General features: G+C 39.9%; 1 protein-coding gene across 2 annotated transcripts in view; it reads left to right on the forward strand.

The window, feature by feature from the left end:
- itpkb (inositol-trisphosphate 3-kinase B) overlaps positions 1-25883 on the forward strand; it is a 45190-nt gene that overhangs the window by 13577 nt on the left and 5730 nt on the right. For both annotated transcript variants that reach the window (XM_052096399.1, XM_052096400.1), the window contains exons 3-6: positions 12762-12858; positions 14131-14344; positions 22477-22681; positions 25176-25277. In XM_052096399.1, coding sequence (XP_051952359.1) covers positions 12762-12858; positions 14131-14344; positions 22477-22681; positions 25176-25277 — 618 coding nt within the window. The remainder of the gene's footprint in view (positions 1-12761; positions 12859-14130; positions 14345-22476; positions 22682-25175; positions 25278-25883) is intronic.

The raw sequence follows: 25883 nt of genomic DNA on the forward strand, positions 1-25883 counted from the left end.
TATGTTATAGTGCTATTTGCTTTAGCTGTCATTTGACACTCAGAAATCAATGTACAATATGTACAAACACACCTTTCAAGCTCATATGTCAGACGACGTCCTGAGCTCACAATACAGTTTGTATCTTGATACAGATCTCAGTGTTTCCACTATGATATTGCTTTAAGTATTCAAATAATAAAAAAAGAATAGCACAATCTATAAAACTGATAGTTCTGGCTATAAATTCTGATTAGATGGGCCATGTTTAAAGCTGTTGTAAAATGACTATATACACACCCCTATAATGGCACAATCTATGTTAAAGTTGCTACATTGTTTGGCAACCATCAAGAGCCTACAGTTAGGATAATGAACCCGTATGAGTTTCTATCTTCCGTGGAACGCAAAAGGAGATGTTTAGGAGAATGTTAGCCTTTCACTTACATCTTTCATACAATGAAAATGAATGGTGACTGAGGCTGTCATTCTGCCTAACATCACCTTTTAAAGGATGTTCCATGGAAAAAATAAAGTCATACGGGTTTGGAACATAATAGTAAGCAAATTATGATAGAATTTAAGCTATCCTTTTAAAAAAAAATTATTGACTGTTAATTGAATATAGGTGGGTTATCACATTGGTGTAAATAAAGCAATAGGCCTCTAGTGATTATTAAATAATGGTCTGATCGCAGTTATTTGACCTAACAGTGGTTATTTGAGATAATTGCGATTATTGTGCACTTCAAATTCTGACCACATTTTAATGCCCAAATAAGGACATTTTTAGCAAATATTTAAATGCCATAAACGTTGCGTTAATGTGTAATTCAGTTGAACTCCGAGCGTCATTGAGCTGCTCCGCCAAACTCCTGGGAAAATATAAGCAAACAAATATAAACTTTGATAGTGAAATCAAAGCACTCCGGTTTCACTTTAAATTAACCATTGCGTAATGGCAAATGTTCCTTGTCAGCGGGTTCATACACTATTTCTGTAGAGTTATAAAATGATGAGACAATATTTCAAAGGTTTTGTTTATGAGAAATAAGGTCTCGTGGGTTTAATAAAGTCTCAAAGAGCATTAAAATGTGTGAAAGTGAAGAAATTAGGACACAAATATTTTACTATTGTTTAATATAATACAAAATTATATTATATAATATAAAAAAGAAATTAAAAAAAAGAATAAAAATATTTTTTATTATCATTATTATGTATAATAAATGTAAAAAAAAAAAATGTAGTAGTTCCAAAAAAAACAACAAAAAAAAAACAGTGCAAACATATAAAATTATTTAGAAATATATTGATATTTGTAACATTGTTTTTCATGTCATTCAAGCAAATTATATATCCCTTTTTTATCATTTGATTTATACAGTATATTACAAGTTAAATATGTAAACATTTGTTCTTCAGGTGTGAAGCATGCATGCACCTGTATGAAATAGGACAATTTATATGACAATTAATCATGAAAGCCCTAAATGAGACAATTAATCATCATAATCACAATAATTTGTTTGACAAATAATTGTCAGCCAAATTTCATAATTGTGATAGCCCAGGTAAGGGGTGTTCGTTGGCACAATGTACTCTGCCTTTCGTGGCTTATTACATTAATGCAATATCATTGTATCAGATATTAAACATATGATGAACATAAGTTGTTCAATTGCCTAATCAAATGAAAGACATATGTTTTTTTACAAAGTTAATTTGCCTTATTTTTGCTCTGTCTTTCAACATTGAAAACACTGTCAGCCTGTGAAAGCTTGTGTTTAGGCTGGCAACATTGACCTCAGCCGCATAAAGACTCTTGAGGCCCTAATGACGACCGTCTTGCCATTTACAAAACAACACCCAGTCTTTGGCCATGTCACTGAGTGTGGTTGCAGATGTGGAAAATACTGTCTCGTAGCCCTCTGAGTATTTTCTTGTCTCGCTGAGAGGTTCCTCTTGAGGGGTTAAAAGCCACTTCCTCCCTCAGTGCTCAGTGGAAACTTTAACAACACCCGTGAGGTCAAATAGACACTGTATAGAGCGGCATCCCTTTCCTCCAGCTTGATATAGCTCTCCCTGCCCTTATCAGAACAATGCCACGACCCAGCGCCACGGAGTGCACCCCTCGCGATACACTGCTGCCTCTTCCGTTTCTCAAATTAACAAAACCTTGAGCTATTGATAGCAGTTTTATACAATAGTGAAGAGGATAGGGAGTTTGAGAGAGGGAGGGGGACGAGACTAAATGAGTAAACTGCAGTTGCGCTAATGTCCTCTCTGGGACATTTTATTTTTCTGGTATTCCACAAGGGAAGGCCACTCAAAGGCAAGACAGCTGAGCTCTTACGTCTTACGTATTGGATTCGCTGAATGATTCTCAAAACTGATTTTTGCTAATGATCCAGTCTCATTTTTGTGAAGGTGAGGGGGATTTGTTGTGGGCAATTTTGACTCACTAAGCACTTTATTAGGAACACTATGGTCCTGATAACATGCCCGACATGGTCTTCTGCTGTTGTAGCCCATCTGCCTCAAGGTTCAACGTGTTGTACATTCTGAGATGCTATTCTGCTTAGCCTACTTAAATTGTACAGAGTTGTTATCGGAGCTACCTTAGCCTTTTTGTCAGCCCGAACAAGTCTGGCCATTCTCCGTTGACCTCTCTCATCAACAAGGCATTTCTGTCGACAGAACTGCCGCTCACTGGATGTTTTTTGTTTTTGGCACCATTCTGAATAAACTATAGAGACTGTTGTATGTGAAAATCCCAGGAGAAACAGTTACAGGAATACTCAAACCAGCCTCTATGGCACCAACAATCCAAAAAAAATCCCTATTCTGATGGTTGATATGAACAAAAACAATCTTCTGACCCATATCTGAATTATTTTATGCACTGCTGCCACACGATTGGCGCATGAAGAAGTAGGTGTTCAGGTGTTCATAATAAAGTGCGCAGTGAGTGTATATGAATATAGTACACTTTTGTGTCTCATGGCTTTTTTTTTTAAGCATTAGAGTCACAAATTCTGTGTTTATATTGTGAAAATTATTTTACTGTATCCAGCAGATAAAACCAAACAACAATGTCATAACTTTGACTTATGATAATTGATGATATAAATTGATAGTTTATTGTAGTAAGAACTATTTTTTATTAACTTAATTAATTCATATTATGTTTTAATTACTCAACTATTTAACTCTGTTAGAGTTCATTTGATAATTTTTTTTAAATTTTGTTTTTTTATAAATAAAACCAACACTTGGTCCAAACCAACAATTTTATTTTATTTTCGAGCTTTATAGCATTTGTCTGTTTCGTTTTGATATTTATTTAGTGTTTACAAATCAAGGTTTTAGACTGTATTTAGACATGTCCTAACTTTTAACAGGATTGCAAAAAGCCTTATATAAAATGAACAGAAAATGTTACGTTTTATTTTTAGTTAGGTTGACAGTCAACAGTTCTGAAGGTTAAGTGCCTCCTTTCACTAACCATTTGTTGGAGGTGATGTTTACAGAATAAATGTATTTGGTCTGCAGCTAAATAAGCACAACTTGATAGTCTGATGCTGCAAACAATCATCCACTTGAACTCAAAGGTGTGTGGTGTTTACCAGTGTGCATTGCTTTCAGAAACTTTTGTGGTTTTGAGATGATGTTAGAGTTATCATCAGAGGGGAAATCGTTCATCTTTAAATCTTTAGATTTTCACCCTGATGTAGAGGTCTGCACGTGCCTTAAAATGAAACCCGACCTGTTCCCGTGTGGCCTGACCCTATGCCGGCCCGAACGATACCATCAGATTTTAAGCCTGAACCCGACCCGAACCTGAAATCGCTTACTATCTCATCTGTTCTCCTAGCAAGTACTGTTGCAATAGGCAGTATTTTATGTAAGCATATAGGACAGAACTGAAACAGTAAACATACACAATTTTAACAAGGCACAGCAGGCCCTTAGTATACCAGAGCAGAAGGGGGAAAAGCATTACTGAAAAACTTACTGTTTATTTGCTGAAACTTCACTTGGTGCAGAACAAACTGGAATAATATGAAACACTGCAACAGTCCCCTCTATGCAGCCCATTTGAAATGATCTTTTTAACTTGACATGGTGTTTAAAATCAGCCGGTCCTGCACGAGATGCTGATGAAAAAGCGAGACGCAGTGCAAATGTTAAAGATATTTGTCCAGCATGTGTTTATAGGAAAACAGAACAGATGCTCACAAAGATGTGTTCGGTGTGAACGGCTCCTAACTCGTCCGTTCATATGTGTCTGTGAGTGAGCGAAACAATTTTAAGCCCGTTCATACAAACCCGAACCGACCCAAAGTCCTACTTGAAAAACTGACCCGAACCCGGCCCGAAACCCGTTGGTTTCTCGGGTCCCATCGGGCCTGGGTTGGGTTGCAGTTCTCCACCCTTTTGTGCATGCCATCAAATACTATTAATCTTCTTTAGAATAAGTTATTGTAAAAATGTCTGCTCTCACCATGCTGCATGCAAACTTAAGAGTTGCATCCATTACTGTTAAACTCATGTTTAAAATATTGTGCTCTTTCTTTGAACTTAAATGCATTCAAAATGTAATTGAGAATTCAGCTGCATTTCAATGCATTTTAAAAAGCAGTTTGATTCTTGTGAAGCTGGCTAATTTGAAAGAAATTGCATGCGTATCAGTATCAAAAGCAGTTTGTTCAGAAGCAGCAAATAGTTTCCATTCAAAAATAAATATTATTGTAGTAACAATTAATGTGTTAAATTAAGCAATAAAAATACACCTGAATTCTGACCTGTTATAGTAACAAAAATCTCAAATCTGTTTATAACAATCTAGAGCTCATTTTAACAGTATAATTGCAACAACAACAACAGACGAAAATATCTTTCCAAACAACACCATTAACATCATGCAAATGTGTTTCTGCATGCAAATAAAGTACACAAACTAATCTGAATGTAAGCTACTCAGTCTGGAGAGACTTGTTTAACCAGCAGTGATTTCACAATTTGCATCATACCTCAACATAATTCATGATTTAAACATATTTACTCCTTACTACATTTGAATAATTGAATAAAATGATCACTCTCATACCTTTAAGTCTCCATGTTACTGATTGCTTCCAAAACTGTCTATGGCATATTGTATGAAAAAGGAGGCACTCAGTAATTTTTCCTCATAACTTTTCCTACGGAAATTATTAATAGTTTTGAAATATTTTAAATCATGATTACTCGCATGAGATGAAACCATATGATGTGATCAAGCCATATCAATTGTCTAATAAAAGTTTTTCCATAGAAGTGTGCTGCTTCATGGGGGCTGCCATGCTGAGATCCCATTATCATCTGAATGCTACTTATTTGAATTTGGTAACCCCCTATTATGGGATACGTTTGCTCACAAAATATTTTAATAGTGAATTACAAATAGCACATTTATAAAGTAGCACCTGTAATTGAAAACATTTGCTTTTGTATGATGCTGCACCTGGCGGTGACAGTATAAGTTTAAGATGACTACTATATCAGCCTGCACAACATAAACAAAAAAATACTGTAGTGCAGCTTTATCACAATTACTGATTTTAAAACATTTACCTATCTTACATTAGCATTTATGATTTCTTATACTGATAAATGATTCACACTTCACACAAAATACTAATAGCTTTCAAAACATTGTTTGAAAATCTTATGAATGGATTGCTGTCGTTTCTTCTAAGAAATGTTCTCTCACGTTCGCTCTACAACAGTCACAAAAATATTTAATTCATCATCACGTTTCGGGAAAAGGAAGTAATTTTCTCATAAATCACTTTGGTGACGTCAAAACAAGTTTCTGGCCTTATCTCTGTCTGAAAAAAACAATGACACAGCCCTTTAGTTATTTAAACATTCAGATGGGTGAACACACCACAGAGCCATTAGACAAACATATCCACCGAACTGACTTAACACACATAAACATTGAGTGTATTTCCGATATTTATATTTTTAATAAGATATTGAATATTCTCGATACATTTGCCATTATTTTGCTGGCGATATAAAAGCATCATCATGAACATCGCAACACACTCTCACAGCGAAATCGCCGGGATTCGTACGACTGTTCTAAATTTGGCTAATTCGTATGATATCGTACGACTGCACTCCTGAATTCCGAACTTCAATACAGCCAGTGATGTCTCTGGACATCGCTTTCATCTAATAATCAACAATTACTTGCTTCTGTCACACATAACAGCTTCCTGTCTTGTTTACACATGTACACAATAAGCATGTCCTTAACACCTTGCGCAGAACACGTGCTTACTTCCGCATTACACATCTGGGCATTTGCACGTGATGAAATCATATGAATTCAGATGAACAAAATCATATGAAATAGTCAACTCGTAAAATATGTTTGAATTTTCGTGAGATCGGGTTGAATATCGCGATGATTTTAAAGTGCTTTCTATTTACCCATTAAGTTTCCTAAAGACTGTATTTTAGACTTAGGTTCTCAATCTTTCCTTGTCTTGCAACTTGTGCATATATGAACGTTATATCGTGTTTTTATAAAATCTCAGATTTAAACATCAGTAGCAAAAATGAGTCAGAGTTTCTGTGTCAAATACAAACTCTGATTCAACTATTCGTTTTCAACATCAATCAGAAATGTTCATGGAAGTCTCCATGTGGCATTTTTCAAATATTGTGATTGATGAGTGTTTATTACCATGTAGTGTTTTGTTTCTGCATAAAAGTACAAAATATTCTTCTTTTTGTTAATTCGGTGAAAAACTGTGGAAAACCTGTCATGAGTAACTAGAATTTTACCATGTATAATGCCTATCATGAGCATTATAAAAGTTTTTTGTTTTGTTTTTGGAGATTTCAGACTTTTTGTATTACAGGTGAGTCTGAAGAACCCTGAATATTTGCATCGCTCATGTCCTTTGCAGGCATCCCAAAGAGTTTTAATGTGGTCTCTGCACATTGTGCTCTGCCTACCAGCATATTTGCATGGGCCAATTGTGCTTTTGAATGCTTTGTATGGAAACAAATGAGAAATTGACATTACTCTGCACTTTCCTTCTCTCAAATTCTGGCTTACGTTGCGATTGCATGCAGCACATTAGTACATGATCTGAACGATCTTACCATGTCATCTTTTATCACGCACATCTGGAATTTTGTCGTCCCCATGCTGGGTTATTTCACCACGTCAATAATCCTGGTTGTCGAGTCACTACAGGTAATACCTTCTGGTTTTGCTTTGATTTCTTAGTAGTTGAAGTAAAATTGTAGTTCTAATATCGAATCCAAACCGCTGAGCAATAGACACAAAAAGTCACAGCAGTGTGACAAAAATGTGCATGGTAAGCAGGGTTTTTTGGGTTGTTGGTTTTTGTTGATATTTTTGATATTATCAGGCAGTTCTAACTTTATCAGCCAAAAAAACCCCCACATGAGATAACAGTAGGAAAAATCTAAATTTTGCTTATTTATGAGGGTGTTTTTGCAACCAGCAAGCCCACTGTTACAAATATGGCACTGTACATTTTTCCTGTGAGCAAATAAGTAGTGTAAGTTAAAATATGTGTTAATCAAATACATTTAGTATTGCATTAGTATTATATATCATGAAATCTACTGCTGTATAATTGCTTCAGGACACAGATTTTACAATGAACGAAGATAATTGTTGAAATAAATGCTTTTTTGTGCAAAACAAGTTGTGGTCTGCACAGTCATTGCATTTGAACATTTATTCAGCCTTGCCTGAATCATATTTTGTTTTACCATGCATAGTTGCAAAGGAACTACCTAATTTGACTAACTTCTACCAAGTGATGAATTTGTGCCAAAATACATTGAGTTTGATTAAAAAGCAGTCTTTGATGTCAACCAAAAAATATTGTAAGTGTTTCTTGCCCCTTTTAAAGGTTGATATTTATTTAACTATGTTATATGATTAGTTGCATTTTATTATTTGCATTTAGCATTGCATTTTTATGGGTCGCATCTCACCATTTCAGAACCACTGATCTAAAGCTGTTGTTGTACAAGGTCGGCAATAGTCATTTTGACCTGACCTTGGCATTATGAGTCCCATCACTTCCTGCGACAGGTTTTCCACTTGTTTTGTTTTCCCATATCCGGAGCATTTCCCACTCTATAGAAATGTAACTTTTTACAATTGTGATCTAGTTAATATTTCTTAGATTTAAATGTTTCATCAGCTAAAAATAGCTTTTTCTGAGGACAATCTCTATAAAGTCTTAAAATTCCTTCTAAAAATAATGATAATAGTAGTAATAGTATAGTTATAGCATAGTGGGCTAAAGCACAGAACTGGTAAGCAAAATGTTGCCGGTTCGAAACCCACAGCCACCACCATTGTGTCCTTGATCAAGACACTTAAAGGTATAGTTCACCCAAATATGACAATTCTCTCATTATTCACCTACCCTGATGCCATCCCATATGTTTATGACTGTCTTTCTTCAGCAGAACACATATTAAGATTTTTAGAAGATAGAGCTCTGTCAGGTCCTTATAATGGATGTAAATGGGTGCCAGCACTTTGAAGGTCCAAAAGTCACATTTAGGCAGCATAAAAGTAATCCATGCTACTCCAGTCAATCAATGAATGTTTTCTGAAGCAAACTGATAGGTTTATGTAAGAAACAAGTCGATAATTAAAACATTTTTAACTTTCATCCAGGGCTCTGATGCTGTTTAAAATGGCCGAACTCTCGCGTGACGTTCATTTTTCTGTTGTAAATAAGCGCCGCTTCCGAATTCTTGCGTGCACTCGCCGACACGTTTACATCATACGACAGCTAGTTGATGAGTTAGCTGCTGACAGGAAGTGCTTTTTCAAAGTTAAAAAAGTTTTTCATTTTTAAATGTATCGAGTTTCTTCAGAAGACATTCATTGATCGACTGGAGTGAATTACTTTTAAGCTGCCTAAATATGACTTTTGGACTGTCAAAAGTGCTGGCACCCATGTACTTGCATTATAAGGATCTGACAGAGCTCTGTCTTCTTCTAAAAATCTTCATTTGTGTTCTGCTGAAGAAAGACAGTCATACACATCTGGGATGGCATCAGGGTAAGAGAATAATGAGCGAATTTTCATTTTTGGGACAGTGCTAGACTGTAAACTGCAAACCCAAATGTGTCTGTGGGCTGCTATATCTGACGCCTTGACCTGTCAGTCATTTTGCGCATTCTCATAGTATTGTATTTGCAGCAAATTATTGAGGCTTAATTACATTACATATTCCATATTGCTCAACATTTGTCAGTTGAGGGTGCTATTTTTCTGCTGTTGTTTTTAACAACCGTTTCTGCATAAGGTCAGTCTCTATAAAGCTCATTTAGTATCTTTGGAGTGCTGGGTTTTGGAAATAGGGGCGTGACTAATTCAACGGCTCTGTCTTGTGGAAGTAGAATGGCTAAAATCGCTTACAGCACCTTTAACTTTTGGAATGGTGGTGTAGTGGTGCCATTAACTTATGTAGTGGTCTAAAGCACATAACTGGTAATCTGGTAATCAGAATGTCGCTGGTTCGATCCCCACAGTCACCACCATTGTGTCCTTGAGCAAGTCACTTAACTCCTGGTTGCTCCGGGGGGACTGTCCCTGTAATAAGTGCACTGTAAGTCACTTTGGATAAAAGAATCTGCCAAATGCATGAATAAATCTGCCAAATGCATGAATTAACTCCAGGTTGCTCTGGGTTTATTGTCCCTGTAAAAAGTGCACTGTAAGTCACTTTGGATAAAAGCATCTGCAGAATGCATAAATATAAATTATAAATGTAAATATATAATAATACTAGTAATATTACTAGTAGTAGTTGTTATTATTAACTAATTATTATATTATTATTATTTCTGATTAGATTAATAATAATAACGTAATTTATAGAGCACATTTCAAGTAGGTCAACCTGTTTTACAAACAAGTGAAAAGTAAAATAAATGTATTTCAAAAGGGGAAAAGGTTTTATTCATGTAAAAATTATTTTAAAAAAACCTGCTGGATGTTTGACAATGATTCCGTTAAAGGGCTATGTTCAAACACGGTATGTGATCTTGAACTTTGCTTCTGTTTCGCTGTTTGGTGTTTATGACATGAACATGTTTATGAGGTAACCCTCATACTTTTACAGCAATCTTATCAGCATCCAGCCCGATGCTTTCCCAAGCAACGGTGCCGACCCCTGGATCACTGAGTTCCCACCACGTGCCTGTAGGGGTGAACCAACTGGGGGTATAGAGGAGGTCACAGGAAACAGAAGCCCAACCCTCACTGACACGCCACATGCTCTTTATTATGACATCTTATGGGCTGAGGAACTGCTTTTCTCCACTGGAGCAGAACAGGAGAACCTTCATGTGACAGATAAAACTCATGCTGCTCTCAGATGGTGGTTAATACCATTTATGGGCCTTTTTTCTTGTCTAAATTAAATCAGAACTTTCGTCATAGAAGTTACAGGGAGTAGTCAAATTTCAAGCTTACTGCTGTCATAGCATCTCATAAAAACAGTACAGCACTCAAATGTCAAATGAAAGTAATTTAATTGTGACTTTAAGAGATAGTTCATCCAAAAATGTAAATCATTGACCCAAATGACTTTCTTTCGTCTGTGGAACACAAAAGGGTAGAATGTTAGGGACTGATAGACTTACTCACCATTCACTTTCATTATGTAAGAAAAAAAGATGCAATGAAAGTGAATGGTGACTGAGTCTAACACACTGCCTTTTGTGTTGAACGGAAGAAAGAAAAACATACAGGTTTGGAACAACAAGGGTAAGTGAATGATGACTGAATATTTGGTCAACTATCCCTTTAAAATGTTTAAATGTAAATTGATATGGAAAAAACTTATAGATGTAACAAACAGCTCATCTGCCCATCCAAAGATCGCAAATCTGCTTGTTTACTCACATTTTCCTTGTTTTACATGAATTAGCACTCAGAACGTTTGAAAAATCTGTGGAAAAGTAAGTGGAAGACATCAAATGTGTCTGTATCAGCTGTTATCAGCTGTATCACTGCTCATCATTACTTTCTGCAATCTGTTTAATCATCTACATTTAATAAAGGTATTTTAATGCCAAATCTTTTGCCAGTTTACTGTTGTTTAATCAAAACGCATGGCAAACCATAAGTGACCAGACTCTGAATGCACTGTCTTGTGTTTTGGTTGGATGGGCTCTCTTAAGTTTGGACTGATTTTGGGCTGATTTGTGGTCATAGTGTGCCCAGTGATAGACTGCTCTTAGTTGGAGAGCTGGCTCAAAATGTGCTGGGAGGGAGAAAGGCTTTCCTGGTCACCCAAGGATATCCCCCATCCATCTCTGAGAGAGGAGTAAAAAATGTGTTTCCCATACCAACATGGAAAGTTTAAAAGATTTCACTCAAGGACATTTAGTAAAGTGGAATAACACAGTGTAATGGCTCAAAAGAGCAGCTGCTCTTAAACTGAAAACAAAGCATGTTTTCTGTAGAGTGCGAGTATGTCCAAATGAAGCAAGAACATTCTGAGATGGTTCCAGGGTAAAGGTCTCACCTTGGCAGGAAAACAGCCTTGAAAACACTGCAAATTGTCAATGTTACCTCCACAATAGGGTTCAATGGATGTCTTCCATGGATGTGTTCTACTTCCTGTGAAAAATACAGCAAAAATATCAGGCACAACGTATATGGTTATATGTTGGAAAAAGGCCTTTAGGTTTTTAAAAGAAATGTATTATAGGATTAGATTTCTTTGAACCATTTGAAGAAATGAAATCTATTTATTATCAATTGTAGTAAGCTTATCGCTGCCTTCCATAATCACTTTATCTAAATTTGGCCAGTACAAAACTCTAGATACTTTTTTGATAATTTAGTTAATTTCATCTATGGATGAAATATTTTTTTTTTTTTAAGGTTTTACGTGCTATAGTGAATCTGAATGTATGTTTTTACACAAATCTTTCACTTAAAAGTGCTTTAGTGTGCTGTGTAAATTATAATATCAGCACTGACTGGCTCAGGAGTGGCCGGCAAATGTATGTAAATTCATGCAAAAGACCTGTTTGTTTATTCTCCCGCATATTGCATTCGGGATTTTGCTGTAGGAAAATGAACCCCACCTGCCAAATCGTATATAAGTAGCTAATAATTACATAAGTAATTATTCATCTATGCATATGATCTGTTGAATATTTAGGGTATTTGACAAATAACATGGACAGTGATATTTGTTTAGGTTAAAATGCATTTATATGTATACGTTATATTAAAAGGGACAGTGATGTCATAACTGGTCACCATTTTAAGTTTTAACAATTTGAATCACATTTTAGCTTTGCACTTAAATAGTCTTGCGGTGTGATACATGGAATGTTTAAATTTAGAATATTCCATGTAGTCTCAAATAGTATGAGCCATAAAAACTGCAAGAATAATAATAATAAAAGAGTTGTTTAAAATACACTGCTTTACATGTCATGCCAACTAAATTTTGGCCTTGAGATACAATATCCCCAAAAAGTATTTGGACAATTAAGCTACACTATATGAATGTAATTGAATTAGAAAAACAAAATATCAATCCAAGGGTAATTTATTTTAAATAAAGTTAGTACAAGCACATTTTAAGCAAAACACTTTATTTGTTGCCATTTTTGGCCTTGTACATTTTATACTGTAGCATTGAAATTTAAATGGAACTCACTTTGCTCACTGTTTTTCATTGAACAGCATAAATCATGGAAGAAGATCAAGAACATGGTGCAATGGTCACCATTTCTGATGTCCTTCAAGAAGTACCCCTGGATCCAGCTGGCTGGCCATGCAGGTAGGCCTCAAAAGGGAGGTGTAAATGTTACATAACCTTTCAAAGTCAGTTAATACACTCTAAATACAGTGAATCCTTGGTCAGAAACATACATTACATAATTACTCAGGCACAAAAATTTGGATAAGGCAGTGCAAGCACAAGGTCCTATTGTAAATAGTTAGCATGCAGTCTTGTGTAATGGTGGGGGTAACAAACCTGAGTACTTAATGTATTTTTTATTTGTATTTTTTTATTTTATCCCCTTTTGTCCCCAATTTGGCATGCCCAATTCCCAATGCGCTCTAATTCCTTGTGGTTGTGCATTGAGTCACCTCAGTCTGGGTGGCGGAGGATGGATCTCAGTTGCCTTCGCTTCTGAGACAGTCAGCCCGTGCATCTTGCCACAAGGCTTTTAGAGTGTGTTACTGTGGAGACCTAGCTCATGTGGAGGTTTACGCTATTCACCGTGGCATCCACGCACACCTTACCACATGCCCTGCCGAGAGTGAGAACCACCTTATGACCAAGAGGAAGGTAACCCACGTGACTCTACTCACCCTAGCAACCGGGCCAATTGGTTGTTTTGGAAGCCTGTCTAGAGACACTCAGCACTCCCTGGATTCAAACTCCTGATTCCAGGAGTGCTTGTCATTGTCTTTACTTGTTGAGCTACCCAGGATCCCAATATCTTCCCATTTTTGTGCCTTACGTTTGATTATTCAGGTGGCTAGATATAAATATGTAGATAGTTTCACTTTTACTAACTTGCTCAACAAGATTCTTTTTAAACTGTTGCCATGAAAGTAGCTGACCCCAAAGAGAAAACTGACAGTAGAAGAACACAATTTACATAATTTACACTACTTACACACGCTATAGCGCTCCATGTGACAACACTTAGAATACAAAGTATACTTCTGTAGCATTATGAACCGAGATCTAACAGATTTCGTAAAATGACACATGAAAACATGCTTGCGTAGATAAGCGTTTGCATTGATGTGTTTCAGAGCCTATGGTGTTGCATAAGGTTCATTGTACTTTTTGTTCTGTGCATGGAAACATTTGTTATAACTTCATAATGTACAGTTCTAATTCAAGAAACAGTTAACTAATATGGACGATATTGTGTAAATGTGCTTATTCCAGCAGTTTAGCATTCTGCAGCTCTTGACTGGTTACCCACTGAGGCTAAGCAGGTTAGGGACTGGTCAGTACCTGGATGGGTAACCTAGGCAAAGCAAATTCCTTATTAATGTTGCTCTCTGTTTCTCTGTCTGCTCACATCAGGCAACTTTAAGGCAGGGGCGAACGGTCGTATTCTGAAGAAACACTGCGAGTGTGAGCAGCAATGCCTCGAAAGGCTAATGAGAGATGTGCTGAAGCCTTATGTTCCTGCATACCATGGAGATGTAGAGAAGGATGGAGAGAAGTACAATCAGATGGAGGACTTGCTAGCGGATTTTGACCTGCCCTGTGTCATGGACTGCAAGATGGGTGTCAGGTCAGTTGCACAGAGACAAGGAGGGCTTGACCTGATTCAGCTTTTTACAAAAATGTAGACATTACGCTTTTGGTGATGTTGTATTTTCTTCAGATCCCAATATTTTTTATGTAATGTACTTTGGTATAAGGACGCGGTCACATTTACCTTTGCACAGCGAAATTCTGTGTGCGAAATACAGTCATCTCAATGTGAATACGCACGATTGTGGATTTCTCTGATGGACTTTCAGTGGCAAATAATTTCCCTGCATGGATTTCGCGTGTAGTTCAAGTTTGGGGAACTTTCACAGGCGAATTTGCTGCTTTGACCAATAGGAAGTTGCTTGGTTTGGCAGATATCTCTATGTGTCCGTTGCTTCATATACTTTACTTTCACAGAGTCTAAAGTGCAGCATTACAAAGAGGCTGCTTGGTTAGTAGTTTTTTGCTGGTTTCACACATGCTTTACATACCCCCATGCCTTCTTCGCCTGCAGAATTTCAGCATGCAAAGAGAAATGTGAGTGTTCTTTGATGGGTGAACTGTGCTTAATGGCCAGCCTAGACTGTTTACTTATATTCTTCAAACATGTTTGAAATTATTGAAACTGACAACAGACTTAAGGAATCAGTGAGCCTTTAGTGTGAGGAGCAACACAGCTGGACCATTTAAGACAAGACCTCTTGTGTAACAATACAAAAAATAAAACGAAACAGAGAGACACAGCGAGAGAGAGAGAGAGGAGAGAGACCTATAATTCACTAATTAGAATGAAGTAAACCAGAATTCAACTCTCTGCTAAGATTTAATCATATTCTTATCTTATACATTGTGCAAATGCATGTCCACTTTGCTATATGTTATTTTAAATTAATTGTTCCATTGACCCATTATTTGTACAGATGTTAAACATTCCAAGCACCATAGAACTTCAATAAAGTCTTCCCTCACTGGAAACTGTGCAGAAGAGCAGCTCTTGTCCCCTAATCTGGTTAAATATAGATGTTCTTGTTTGCGACTGGTGCAGGTAGACCTTGAAACCCATCGGCCAGTGCTCATCACTTTTACCACACTCATGGCTTGTCTTTCTCGTCTCCGTTGTTCCTGGGATCACTGTGTTTGTTGTTGCAAACATGACCGAAACATAGCAGCGGCCATGAACAAATATAGAGATAACCAGATGGTCAGGATATTAACAGAATCTCTTCTGGCCTGTCCAAACAAAACAATGCTGTGATTTAAGATTCAACCACATTTGGTCTGCTTAGCAGTTTCTAAGGTAGTGTTTCCAAATAAAAGTCAAGCTGCTCTCCTAAAAAGATCAGCTAAACCAGCATGAATTTCATGCTGTTCCAGGCTGGGTTATGCTGGTGTGGTGCTGGTCTAAGTTATGCTGTTCACAAACCTCTAGCAAACCAGCATTCTGTCCTGGTCAACCATCCCACCTGGATCCGAAAAACATCCAAACATATACTTGTCAGCCTGCAAACGAGCATCCCATGCTGGTCAACATCTCCAGAACACAATATTTGCTGTCAGCCAACACACCAGCATTCAGTGCTGATAAATCATCATCCAACATGATATTTGCTGGTAAACCAGCACACAAGAATCCTATGCTGATCAACCAGCATCCAAAACACAATATTTGCTGGTCAAACATCACTCCAGCATCCCATGAACACATCCAGAACACAATATTTGTGTCCACCAGCATCCCATGCAGTTGTGCCAGCATCCAAACACAATATTTGCTGGTCAACTGACACATTAGCAACCCATGCTGGTCAACCAGCAGCTAAAACACATACATTGCCGGTTAACTAACACACCAGCATCCCATGCTGGTCAACCAGCATTCAAAACACAATATTTGCTGGTCAACCAAAACATCAGCATCCCATACTTGTCAAACAGCCTCCAAAACGTCTCGGGTTACATGTGTAACCCTTGTTCCCTGAAAAAGGCGGAACGAGATGTTGCGCTGCTAAGCGCTACGGGGGGAACAGCTTTAGCTGTGAGCCGAGCTGAATAATGTGTGGAACACGTCAATGAACATTGACCAGAATTTATAGCCTCGGCTGATGTAATCATTAGATGCACCTGAGGCCAGGCTATAAATGGATACGTCACCAGGTGTCGTCAGATACTTCTTTTTGAAGAGCAGTCCTGGGAACAGCGCAACATCTCGTTCCGCCTTTTTCAGGGAACAAGGGTTACACATGTAACCCGAGACGTTCCCTTTACAAAAGGCTTCACTACGATGTTGCGCTGCTAAGCGCTACGGGGAACACAATACCCACGCCGCCGCACTTGGGGCTGTCCGGACCCCTACGGTTGTGCAGTGTACTCACAAAAACGCGAGAGGTCTCAGACATGAGCTTCAGATGTCGACTCAAGGGCATAAGAGCCCGGAGTAGCATAAACATCTAAACCATTCAATTTTGATGAATGTGTGCGGAGAGGACCAGCCTGCCGCATCACAGACTTGTTCAGGCATGAGCTGAGATGCCGACTCAAGGGCATAAGAGCCCGGAGTAGCAAAGCATCTAGCCCATAAAGTTCGATGAATGTGTGCGAAGAGAACCCTATCGCAACTCAAACTTGTCATAAAAACTGATGAATGTGAGCGGAGAGGACAAGCCTGCCGCATCACAAACTTGTTCAGGCATGAGCTGAGATGTCGACTCAAGGGCATAAGAGCCCGGAGTAGCAAAGCATCTAACCCATAAAGTTCGATGAATGTGTGCGAAGAGAACGCTATTGCACCACAAACTTGTCATAAAAACTGATGAATGTGAGCGGAGAGGACCAGCCTGCCGCATCACAAACTTGTTCAGGTGTGAGCTGAGATGTCGACTCAAGGGCATAAGAGCCCGGAGTGCAGAACTTCCAAACTAAAAAGGTCCAATGAATGTGTGCGGAGAGGACAACCTGCCGCATCACAAACTTGTTTAGGCATGGGTTGAGATGTCGACTCAAGGACATAAGAGTCCAGAGTAGCAAAGCATCTAGCCCATAAAGTTCGATGAATGTGTACGAAGAGAACCCTATCGCAACACAAACTTGTCATAAAAACTGATGAATGTGAGCGGAGAGGACCAGCCTACCGCATCACAAACTTGTCCAGACATGAGCTTGAGATGTCGACTCAAGGGCATAAGAGCCCGGAGTGACAAAACATCCAAACTATAAAAATCCAATGAATGTGTGCAGAGAGGACAACCTGCCGCATCACAAACTTGCTGCAGAGGGAGACCTCTAGCCAAGGTTTTAGAGGAGGAGAGCCCTCTGGTAGAGTGCGCCCTGAAACCTACTGGCGAAGCTTGACCGCGCACCTCGTAGGCCCGGGCAATAATGAGGATGCCTCTTTGAGGGCACCCCGCCCACCAAGCCGTGGCAAACCGCAGTGGCCACATAGAACCTGCCAGTGGCGAGGCAAGTGCCCGCTGACAGTTCTTTCTACAGAAAATCCAGAACTGAAACAAACTGGCAGTTAGCTGGTTCTGTAATAAGAACTTTAGTAGAAGGAAACGCATGCAGGCGCATTTGCATTACTAAGTTCAGCCCCTCCCAAGGGGGAGGGGGGGACTGGGCGACTCGGGGAGAAGTAGAGGAGACATTGCGCTATCAACAGAGGCGAAGAGGTCCTCTTCTGCCCTGTAAAATCTACCCAGATCAGTTCCAAGTGGAGGGAGCCCTAGCACTTGAAATGGTCTCGATAATCTCAAGAGAAAACCCTGTGAACCTCATTTGGTACCCTTAGGGGCCAGACATGAAAGGTTTCACAATTCGGGCCAAGGAGAGAAGGTCCTCCCTGTCCGGAATCGCCCAAGGCGAGCCGTCGAGGAGAGGAATTAGCTCAGAGAAACATATCCTGTCCGGCCAGCGCGGCGCCATTAATAGGAGGCAAGACCCTTGCTGGTGAACATCGCCAAGACTCCGGGAGCAGAGAAACCGGGAAAGAAATACATACAGACGCATTCCGGGTCATGTATGTGTCTTAACGTCCAGACCCAAGGGGGCTGGGTGATTTCAGGGAGAAGTAGAGGAGACATTTCGCTATCCATAGAGGCGAAGAGGTCCTCTTCTGCCCTAAGATCTCACCCAAACTTGTTCCAAGTGGCAAAAGCCTGGCATTTAAAAAAGGTCCCGATAACCTCAGGAGAAAGCCGTGTCCCTCAGTTGGTACCCTTAGGGGACAAACATGAAAGATTCCACAATTCGGGGCAGGGATGAAATATTGCCCTGTGCCTGAGATAGAAGATCCTTCCTGTTCGGATTCGCCCAAGGCGAGTCGTCGAGGGAACAGATTAGCTCCGAGAACCAAGCCCTGTTCGGCCAGCGCGGTGCTATCAGTAAGAGGCAAAAACCCTTGCTGGCGAACTCTGGGCAACTACTACCTTAGGGTGGAGTTCTTAACTCCCCCGTTGGTATTTCCTGTCTGGACCGTAAATTTGCTCCCGTATACAGGCATCCAGGGATATAACTGACCTGAGTGACAGGAGCTTACCCTGGGCCCTAAGGAGAATCCGACGTGTCAGAAATACAGCTCCTTGAAGATTTATGTAAGAGGCTACCGCTGTATTGTCCACCCGCACCAAGACATGGCAGCCTCAGGAGGAGGTATTTCAGGGCCAGAAATACAGCCATCAACCCGAGACAGTGACTGTGACAACCGAGCTGACGACCCTCCTATCCCCTTAAGCTGGACGACCACTTAAGGCCGCTACCCGCCCGTCAGGGAGGCGTCTGTTGTTAGCAGTCTGCGACAACAAGACGCACCTAGAGTGGGACCCAAGGCAGAAAACCGGGTCTGAACCACATAGAAAGGAACGAAGCCTGAGGCGTGTAACCCTATTTAGCCCAGGGGTTTTGGCCCTTGGAAGAAATCCCCTGGCTTTTGGCCACAACAAAAATGGTCTCATGAGCAGAAGGTCCAGAGGGATCACCGTGGACGCGTTCGCCCTGAGACCTGGAAATCGTTGATACTGATAACAGTGCAACCTAGCCTGACCTTGCTCAGGGTGATCTGAATGGACTCAATCCTAGCGGGAGACAGTTGTGCCCGCATTGTGATTGAACTCCATGCGATGCCCCGATAGACAGTGTTCTGAGTGGGAGAGAAGACGCTTTTCTTGGCGTTGAGCCTCAACCCCAGAGAAACAGATGAGCTAAGACGATGTCCCTGTGCTGAACTGCCAGATCCTGGAACTGCGCTAGGATCAGCCAGTCGTCTACGTAATTCAGAATGCAGATGCCCCGGAGTCGCAAGGAGCCAGCGCTACATCATGCATTGTGAATGTGCGGGTAAAAAGGGCTAGGCTGAGTGAAAGAACCTGACCCTGGAAGACTTCAGCCCGAAGTGAACCTCAGGAACTTTCCATGTTGTGGCAGAACTTCTAAAGGAAGTATAGAAGTGCGTCATAAGATCGATGGTGACCAGCCAAACGAGTTGTAGGGCTTGAGACACGACCGTCTTAACAGGCATCATCTTGGACTTGAACACCCACGGGTAGTTCAAACTTTAAGATCTAAGCCAGACGCCACCCCTCACCCTCCATGGGAAACGGGAAGTATTTAGTGTAATAACCTAACTCTCTCTCTGGAAGGGGAACACATACCATGGCCCCTTTAACCAGGAGATTGAGTTTTTTTTTTTTTACAAAAAAAGAAATCCGATTTACTGTAGTGAGAACACGCCATTGAAACACGGAAAAGCGGCGAGAGAATTAAATCCTGACGCCCTTATAAGACCCACTGAAAAGAATATATCCGGCAGAAGTTTCCACGCTGCCAGGATCTCTGAGATGGGTATTATATTTTAACACTTCCTGTTGAGGGTTGTCGGGTGTTTCAGCGTCCTGAATAAAATGCAGGAACAGCGAAAACACCCAATTCTGACGGAAGCCTCTGCAACCCGAAACACCAAGAGGTGGCGGGAATGGAGTGGCTTCGAGGGGGTACCGGGAGGGGTGAAGTGAAGCACGCGCCCCTTCCCGAGGGGAGCTACCCCCTAATCTAGGCGCAAGACCGTCAGGGTTTTCTCTTACTAGAAATTATAGTCCTGAGGGCTGGCGAGGGCGGCGAGACTGTCCCCAATCCCTGGGAGGAGGAGCACGACTCGCCACGCTTTGCTTTTGAGCCTCCCTTCAGTCAGGACCGAGGTGGGTCTGAGGCTTGCTCGTCAAGCGCAGAACCCACACTCAGGTCGTCCAGGAGGTCAGCCTGGAACGCCTGAAAAACAGCATAGTGTGCAGAGCAGCACCAGCCTGACCTGTTGCTTGATAAGCCCTTCCCACTAAAGTGGAGGTTGTCCTACAAGGCTTTGAGGGGAGAGAGGGCTTTAAGTGACGATGCCGAGCCCGGCGAGAGATAGCCCATAGCGTCTCTTCGACCGGCGGCATCACTGAATACCCCTGCCTCAGCACCCACGATAGTCGAATATAATGACGTCGAGGGTATGTGAACACGGGAAGAAAATATATATATATATTTTATATATATATATATATATATATATATATTTTTTTTTTTTTTTTTAGGGGTTCTCCATGAGCTGAAAAAGCTCTTCATGGAGGTTATCAAAGAAAGGGAAGGGACCCATGAGGCGTTCCTTTCTTAGACTGGAAGATAAAATCTATCCCCTAATTGGTGCGTTTGGGGGTCTCTTTTTGCGTGGCCAGTCCAATCTGGCAACCGCACGAGTAACAACATCGAGCAATTCCTCCGTAGATTTTTTATCGCGGACGGAAAGCTCGGAGGCGGAAGAGAATAGCGATCCACCTCATGATCCGAAGAAGCGTCGAACGCGCCGAGATCATGTGAAGGACCAGCTGGGTTTGGGGAGAGAGTGAGAGAAAGGAACAACCCGTCTCTTGCTCCTCAGCCAAATCCATGCACGAACCGCACGATCTTTTTCGTGAGTGCTGACTCCGAAGCAAGCAAGGCGAACACGCACTGCCTGTTAAGCAAATCGCAGTGCTCGCACCGCCCTGCTGCAACGCTAGAGCAGCGTGCTCTACCCCCAAAGAAACAGCAAAAACTGATGTGTGCCGTCTTCAGCTATAGAGCGAGAAGCTTTTCAGTCATTCTCTCTTTTTTTTTCTTTAGAAATATATATATATAACATTTTCTAAACAGAAGAGAAAAATAGAACAAGGTTCACTGCACACTGCCAGAATCTATCTCCTAACAGAGGAAAGAAAGTTTTGACGGTGTGTGAAACACACAGAAACAGAATCGCTCTGAAAAAAGAGTTTCTGACGACACCTGGTGACGTATCCATTTATAGCCTGGCCTCAGGTGCATCTAATGATTACATCAGCCGAGGCTATAAATTCCGGTCAATGTTCATTGACGTGTTCCACACATTATTCAGCTCGGCTCACAGCTAAAGCTGTTTCCCCCGTAGCGCTTAGCAGCGCAACATCGTAGTGAAGCCTTTTGTAAAGGGAACACTATATTTGCTTGTAACCAGCACACCAGCATTCAAAACACAACATATGCAGGTCAACTAGCACACAGACATGGGATGCTGATGTGCTGGTAACCAGCACACCAGCATGAAAAACACAACATATACAGGTCAACTAGCACACCAGCATCCCATGCTGGTCAACCAGTAAACCAAAACACCAGCATTCCATGTTTGGCACTAGCAAACCAGCACATCATCATTATATGCTGGGGACCATGTTGGACAAACATTATCTAGAACACAAAATTTGCTGGTCAACCAGCACATCAGCATCCCATGCTGGTCAACCAGCATCCAAAACAAAATATGTGCTGGTGTACCAGCATCCGAATCAAAATATGTGCTGGTGTACCAGCAAGCCAAACACAATATTTTCTGGTCAACCAGGACACCATGCTGATCAACCAGAGTGTTTGGGACAGAGAGAGGACCACTGGTTTAAAAGGAGAACAAATATTTTATTATTAGACGTTTTAGTTTAAAAGGAACTCCTTAGGTATATATATCTTTCCTAAATGATTCCTCTAGCCAAGATCTTGTTTTCAAGAGAACTGCATTTTTGTATGCTCTACGAATTTCAACAGAAAATGAATGATAGTGCAACACATGCAACAATTTAAGTAAGTGACACTGAAATTGAGCCAGGGGGTCATTTTTCTCTCCTCTTGCAGGACATATTTGGAGGAGGAGTTGACGAAAGCCAGGAAGAAGCCCAGCTTGAGAGCCGACATGTACCAGAAGATGATTGAGGTGGACCCTGAGGCTCCCACGCCCGAAGAGCACGAACAGAAAGCAGTCACTAAGCCGCGCTATATGCAGTGGAGAGAAACCATCAGTTCCACCTCTACACTGGGCTTCCGGATTGAGGGCATCAAGGTGAGACGTTCGGTCTCAAAAGCTTTGATGGAAATTTGCCACTGCTCCTTGATATGAAATCAACAGATGATTGCACAGACAAATTAGATGAAATTGCAAAATAAATGTAACATCCTCATTTGAATGGTATTTTGGCATAATTTCAAATTAATTTCCCAACTTCACTGGCTATGTTCACACTGGAGTTTGGAACTGACAACCAGATTTACTGGTTGTCAAAATTCAGATAACTCCGATATCAGATGACTTTAAAATTTTAGAGAGTCACTTTCGGTTATATGATGCTGTTTTCACTCTTGTTCCTAACTGAATTGTTTGTGAACATCTTGTGGTGTATTTTGCACTCTAAAACAGGGCTGATAAATGTATTCTGCTGCTGTGTGCTCGTAACCACCTTGTTATACCATCACATTCAAATAAAATATTGTAATATAGTTATTTACCTATAAAGTTGTTTTCAAGTAAATAACATACGTCATCTATGGGTCATGTGTTCCTAGGTTATAAATATTGATTTCCTGATGTTCAGAGTTTGTCACATGTTCCTTTATTAATTTTAAGAGAGTCACAAGTTACAGAAAGTGAAACTAGAAGTGCAGTGCTGTTTTTATCCAGCGAATCATGACAGTTCTGTGCCCATTCATGTCTTAATGAGGCCTTCAGACTGAGGTGAGGGGGCAATATTGTCTTTTATCATGAGAAATTGGGACTGAATGTTTCTGTCATACACACAACCTGTTTGTGGCACATCCATTGAGCCCAACATCAGTCAGTGACAGGCCGAGGCTCTCACAACACTATTTCAGTTCTGTAATTCCGGCCTTAACCACTCCCGGCTCTAGTTCCGTAAATACATCTTCATGGAAAATGTCAAAGAGACTTAATACAGCTCCAAAAGCTTCAACTAATTAAGTCAAACCAGACTGCCCTGATTCCATTAAGAAAGGAAGAGGAGATTAGAAATCTTAGGTTTGGTCTGTGTCATGATTTTCAAAATGAGTCTTATTTAATGAGAGCTCTACCATGGAGCGCTGCAGATGTTCTTCATGAATAGTGAAAGGCAGGTTCTTCTTTCGCACTTTCGGTTAGCACAAAGGGGGGTTCTCCACCTATTTCTGTCCTTTCATTGATGGGATTATAATGTCCTTTTCATTGATTATAATGTTGCCTTACAGATTCAAGAATTAGTGGTGGTTATTAAAGGAATATTCCGGGTTCAATACAAGATAAGCTCAATTGACAGCATTTGTGGCATAATATTAATTACCAAAGAAATAATTTCGACTCATCCCTCTTTTCTTAAAAATAAAAAGCAAAAATTGAGGTTACAGTGAGGCACTTATAATGGAAGTGAATGGGACCAAAGGTTGGAGGGTTTAAAACCTTATAATTTTAAAAGCTTATAATTTTATAAAAGCACAAAGCACATTTTATAAAGGGATAACATTAAAGGGTTTGTTGATATTACATTGTCATGGCAACTAAGTTGTTACATTGGTTATAACTTTACACAGAAGGTTAGTTCATGATTTTATCACACTAAAAACACATTAACACAAATATAGTTTACATCTTGTGGTTATACTTTTGAAATAGTGAATATTTTAACATTTACTGATTGGCCCCAATTCACTTCCATTGTAAGTGCCTCACTGTAACCCAGATTTTCTTTATTTTCTTTTATTTTTTTAAAGAAAAGGAGGGACAAGTCTAAATAAATGTTTGTGGTAATCAATACTATGCCATAAATGCTGTTGATTGATTAAACTTGTATTGAAACAAAAAATATTCCTTTAATGCTGTTAATCACACTTAGGGGGTTTTAAGAACCACACACCATTTGTGCTAAAGATATGAACAATATCTCAAATGATGCTGATTGTGAGAGCTGTGCTATTACTTGTCAAAACAAGTTGACTTTTTTGCCTGCTGGACTCTAAAACATGCTTAACCAATCCCATATGTTTACATTGAAGGAGAGAGCCAAGCCATAACTAGAGAAGAAAATATCAGAGATTTGGATATGTTGTTTTTTTATTTTATTTTTTACTTTGGTCAGTAAGTAACCTAACCACCACCCAAAACACCCTAGCAACCAACCAGAAGGCCCTAGCGAGTTTTGCAGAGGCACTTACATTTTCTTTAGAAAATGCAAAAATCTAGTTATGTTTGTCACTTTACTGTTTAACCAAATGAAATGTTTCATATTGCTTGTAATTCAATACTGATTGTGTGGTGTTGTTTTCCCATATAGGGTCATAACATGTTTTCCATGTACAGACTGTGATTACTATGACTTAGAAATGGCTAGTATATACTTTTTTTTAAACCAAAAAGCTTTGCTTGACTGTAAAATTGTCATTGTCTTGACATGGTAAAACATTTATTTTGTGCCTTTAAAAAGATGCAATACTGATACAATACAGGCTTTAAATATTGTCTTCTTATCTTTTCTGACCCTCACGATGAATTCCCTTCCCCTCCCCTCCTACAGAAAGAGGACGGAACAGTAAACAGGGACTTTAAAAAGACTAAGACCCGAGAACAAGTGACCCAGGCCTTCCAAGACTTCATCAAAGGAAACCAGAACATCCTGGTAAGTGTGCTCCTGTGTTTGTGTGCTTTTGGGCCTTCTGCCAATTTTAAGCACTTATGTGGGAGACGCAGGGGAAAGTAAGTGACAGGTGGAGCAAAGCTCTCATTTACCCCCCAAGGTGGTTTGTGAAACTAGGGGTTTCCTTTGGGGTTATAGATGTTTGAAACCCAGTGAAAGCTCACCTGCTACTGTATTTGTCAGGGAAACCACCCCTCAAGTACACTTAGAACACTTGATTATGTACACAGGAATACAAACATTACAAATGTTTGTACACAGTACACAGTGCTTTGCATAATGCAATGGTTGACACTAAACAATGTTTGTGTACTTTTTACAGTGTGTGTGTGCCATTAAACTATCCTGAAAATTATTTACAGATTTAAATAATATGATTGTGACGATTACAAATGAAGTTTGTTGTGTGGCAGGGCTCCCTAGTTTACTTGAACCAGGGGTGTTTACTCAGTACCAATGGCTTATAGACAAAAAGTTCCAAAACACATTGTCCTTGGCTTCTTGTCAACCATTTATTAAAGATTGTTTTTTTCCACATTGTGTCCTGGAACTTGACGTGCATCCTGATTCACTTGCATACTCTTGTAT

Source organism: Xyrauchen texanus, chromosome 28 (assembly GCF_025860055.1).
Source record: "Xyrauchen texanus isolate HMW12.3.18 chromosome 28, RBS_HiC_50CHRs, whole genome shotgun sequence".
In the NCBI taxonomy this organism is placed as follows: domain Eukaryota; kingdom Metazoa; phylum Chordata; class Actinopteri; order Cypriniformes; family Catostomidae; genus Xyrauchen; species Xyrauchen texanus.